The 4,816-nt window shown below is 42.7% G+C and overlaps 1 protein-coding gene across 1 annotated transcript in view; it reads right to left on the bottom strand.

The window, feature by feature from the left end:
* Window positions 1-4,609, bottom strand: part of LOC128641962 (actin, cytoplasmic 1) — an 8,092-nt gene extending 3,483 nt beyond the window's left edge. Inside the window, exons 1-2 of the mRNA XM_053694575.1 lie at window positions 4,515-4,609; window positions 2,544-2,672 (exon numbers count right to left, since the gene is read on the bottom strand). Of these exons, the coding sequence (XP_053550550.1) occupies window positions 2,544-2,666 (123 nt within the window). The 5' untranslated portion in view covers window positions 2,667-2,672; window positions 4,515-4,609. The remainder of the gene's footprint in view (window positions 1-2,543; window positions 2,673-4,514) is intronic.
* Window positions 4,610-4,816: the final 207 nt, after the last annotated feature.

Below are 4,816 nucleotides of genomic sequence, written 5' to 3'. Positions count from 1 at the left end.
ATTTAAAATAGGCTGTGCAATCCCCACCTATATACTGAAAGTTTATTTACTTAAAGGGACATCACACCCAAAAAAATTCTTAATTTAGATAAATACAATTTTAAACATTCCAATTTACTTCTATTATCCAATTTGTTTCATTCTTTATATAGCCTTTGAGGAAATAGCAATGCACATGGGTGAGCCAATCACACGAGGGATTCTATGCAGCCAGCAATCAGTAGCTATTGAGCTTATCTAGATATGCATTTCAACTAAGGATATCAAGAGAATTAAGCAAATTAGAAAATAGAAGTAAATTGGAAAGATGTTTAAAATTGCACTTTTAATTATGAAAAAAGCTTCATGTTCCTTTAAGAGACAGTCTACACAAAAATTGTAATGTTAATTTAGATACCTTTACTACCCATTCCTCTGCTTTGCACAAACATTGTTATATTAAAGGGACAGTCTAGACCAAAATTAACTTTCATGATTCAGATAGAGAATGTAATTTTAACCATTTTTCCAATTTACTTTTACCAATTTTGCTTTGTTCTCTTGGTATTCTTAGTTGAAAGCTTAACCTAGGAGGTTCATATGCTAATTTCTTAGACCTTGAAGGCCGCCTCTTTTCAGAATGCATTTTAACAGTTTTTCACCACTAGAGGGTGAAAGTTCACGTATTTCAACTGTGCTCGTGCACTTGTTATCTGGGAGCAGGCACTGATTGGCTAGACTGCAAGTCTCAAAAGAACTGAAAAGGGGCAGTTTGCAGAGGCTTAGATAAAAGATAAGAGGTTAAAAGTATAATATAACTTAGTTATGCAAAACTGGGAAATGGGTAATAAGGGATTATCTATTAAAACAATAAAAAAAATCTGGTGTAGACTGCCCCTTTAATGTACTTTTATATAATTTACACTTCTAAATGTCTGCCTGTTTCTAAGTCACTACAGATAAACTCTTATCACATGCTTTTGTATCTGCTAATCACACCAGGAGACTGCTAGTTCATGTGGGCCATAGATAAATGTGCTCATGCCAAGGGAGTTATTTGAGAGTTAGCACAACACAGTACTAAATGAAAGTTAGATAAAGTCATGTGATCAGGGGCTGTCAGAAGATTCTTAGATACAAGGTAATCAGAGGTAAAAAGAATATAATTGGTTGTGCAAAACTGGGGAATGGGTAATAAGGGATTATCTTTTAAAATAAAAGATTGTAGATTGTCCCTTTAACTATCCGGCACCCCCACTGGTTCATGTAGCCTATAATTAAAGGGACAGTCAACACCTTTGCTGTTTAAAAAGATAAATCCCTTTATTACCAATTCCCCAGTTTTGCAAAACCAACACTGTTATATTAATACAAGTTAGTCACAGAAGTAAAAAGTGCATCTAAGCATCTTCTGACCGCCCCTAATCACATGACTTTTAGTTATTATCTATTGCCTTGTAGCCAATCAGTGCAGTGCCTGTCACTAGCTATGGGCGTGATCACAATGCTATCTATATGGCTGACATGAGCTTGCTCTCCCCTGCTGTGAAAAGTAAATAAAATAGAGGCGGCCTTCAAGGGCTTAGAAATCATATGATCCTTCCTAGGTTTGCTTTCAACTAGAATACCAAGAGAACAAAGCAAAATTGTTGATAAAAGTAAATTGGAAAGATATTTAAAATGACATGCCCTATTTGAAAAATTAAGTTCTTTTTGGACTTGACTGTCCCTTTAAGCAATAATAAAAAAAAAGTTTGTGTTCTAAGCATTGGACTTTGATTTAGAGACAGATATAACATAAGAAAAGCGTGTACACAAAGTGATAACAATGAGATCTGATTTAACCTGCAAGCTCAAACCATTGTAATAGACTGGTCACAAATGTACACTTCACCTGATATAACAAGTCACTGCAAATACATTAAAGGGACAATACACTGTAAAATTGTTTTTCCATTAATGTCTTTTAAATGACTTGTTATACCAACTGCAGAGTATAAAATATTTGAGAAATTCCATTTTCATGCTTATTTGTGTATATGAAGTAGCTGATTTTGTGCTTTGAAACAGCCTATTACAATGGGTTGAACTTAAAGGTGATATCAGGTCTCATTATGTTTTAAGTTTGTGTAAACAGACTTGCTTCCTTATCTTTTATTTGGCTGGAACAACAAAGCTCAATACATAGAGAACAATGGAAAATGATAATTACTTAACTATCCTGCATCCCACTGAGAGTGTAATCTCTTATTCGGGCTGTGTAAACTTAGGCTATTGAATACTCCAGTATTAATTTGTTCAGTGTAGGTGGCGATACCACAAGCTAAATCAGCTATTTCAAATGCTGAAATAGGAGTAAAGGAGCTACTTGTAACCAATTTAATACACTAGCAGGTTAAAGGGATCATTGGGAATAATTTAAAGGGGAAAGATTTTTGGGGTGAATGTCCCTTTAAGGGAAAAAGCAGGATTTGTAGTAAAGAAAAGCAGTTAAGATTCTAATGTTTATGCGAGTACATTTTTATTTAACATTTCGTTCAGCAATTGTAAAAGAAAATCCATACCTGGTGTCTGGGGCGACCCACGATAGATGGGAACACAGCACGAGGAGCATCGTCTCCAGCAAACCCAGCTTTGCACATACCGGATCCATTGTCAACAACCAGGGCAGCAATATCCTCTTCCATTGTTATCTGAAAGCAGAGATTCCAGAACTCAAACAGTGCCAGTGGTGGCTGAGCGATAAATGTGCCCCTCCCTGTGTGACACTGCGGCTTCCTGTCACCCCCCTGCAGTTACCAGCAGCAGCCAGCAGAGGGCACATGGGTTTGCACCATTTCTGCACAGATTGAGACAAAGGGAAGTGCCTCTATTCTCAGTATTACCAAATAAGGTAACAGAGCAGATTTGCAGGAGGGGAGAGTGAGCACATCACCAGACAACCCCCCCTATCCCTGCCCATCCCTATGTCACCTCATAGCTCTTACACACAGGAACTGAGTGAGTGCTCTGCAGACCCACCCACCACCACATGTCTTACATGGGGACCAAGAGTTAGTAAGCCCCCACCCAAAAAAATATAAATCTTAGACATCTTGCATACTACTCATGCTTCCTAATGCAGGAACCCAGCACCCTCCCTCCCACTGATGAGAAACAGCAGACAATATAGGGACATGCTGCATACCCTCTATTACTACAAGTACCTCTCCTAGTAATAAAGGGAACCAGCTCACATGCCAAGCAACCCCATACAAGGACATCTTACTACAAGGAGCCCTCCCTAGTAATACAGGGGAACCAGCTCACGTGCCAAGTGACTACCTATAGACAATAGAGAGAGACCAGACTGCACCCCTCCCAGTAATACAGGGACCCAGCTCACATGCCAAGAGACCCCCTACAGACAAAACAGGGAGACCAGACTGTACCCCTCCCAGTAATACAGGGACCCAGCTAACATGCCAAGAGACCCCCTACAGACAATACAGGGAGACCAGACTGTACCCCTCCCAGTAATACAGGGACCCAGCTAACATGCCAAGAGACCCCCTACAGACAATACAGGGAGACCAGACTGTACCCCTCCCAGTAATACAGGGACCCAGCTAACATGCCAAGAGACCCCCTACAGACAATACAGGGAGACCAGACTGTACCCCTCCCAGTAATACAGGGACCCAGCTAACATGCCAAGTGACCCCCTACAGACAATACAGGGAGACCAGACTGTACCCCTCCCAGTAATACAGGGACCCAGCTAACATGCCAAGAGACCCCCTACAGACAAAAGAGGGACCCAGCTAACATGCCAAGTGACCCCCTACAGACAATACAGGGAGACCAGACTGTACCCCTCCCAGTAATACAGGGACCCAGCTCACATGCCAAGTGACCCCCTACAGACAATACAGGGAGACCAGACTGTACCCCTCCCAGTAATACAGGGACCCAGCTCACATGCCAAGTGACCCCCTACAGACAATACAGGGAGACCAGACTGTACCCCCCAGTAGGAAATACAGGCATCTAGTTGTAATGTCTGACATGCCATGTGACCCCCAATACAGAGATAATCTTACAATAAAAGCAGACATGAGGCCCTTTGTGTTAAGCACCCTCCCTCTAACAAAGGCACCCACTACCTAGTTAAACACCCTCATAATAAAGGGCAAGGTCATAATGTCCCCAGAATATATAGCAGCACAGCCCCTTACTACAGGGCACATATACACCCTATAGGTACCCGGGAACATTGCCATACAGGGGCCAGTTGTCACTCCCTCAAGAACCATAGAGGTAATTGTGTAAACCACCCCAAACCCTCAGCACAATGAGACCCCACCCTACTACAGTCACCCCCATCACTGGGAGACAAGTCACAGGCTAGAGGGGGCAATAAAGCCTTTGTTAGGTACACACAATGTAACTGCCCCCCAGACAACAACCCTAAGGCACAATAGGATAAGGCCGCTACAGGACTACAGATACCCCGGGGAGGAACAAAGCAGTAGGGATAGGTAGGCGCGGCTCACCTTTGGGTGCAGATGCTGAGGCCGATGCTACTCAATGCGGGACAGGTGGGTCACTGAGCGGGATGCAGGCTCGGGGCCGGTTATATAGTGCGCGCGCCCCGCCGGCCCAACCATATAAGGCGACAGAGCTAACCGGGCGCTCTGATTGGTCATCGTCATGAGCACAGCTCCGCCCCTGTATACCGCGCCTCTTAGCCCGGCATTCTGCCCACTTTAGCTGAAATACCGCCCCCGGCACTGGTGTATATACGGTACTTACCCTTGTATATACGTATACGGTACATACACCGTACTTACCCCTG

This window comes from Bombina bombina, chromosome 11 (assembly GCF_027579735.1).
Source record: "Bombina bombina isolate aBomBom1 chromosome 11, aBomBom1.pri, whole genome shotgun sequence".
Taxonomy (NCBI): Eukaryota; Metazoa; Chordata; class Amphibia; order Anura; family Bombinatoridae; genus Bombina; species Bombina bombina.
The sequence above is the reverse complement of the archived record's forward strand: the minus strand, read 5'-3'. Positions and strand labels throughout refer to the sequence as shown.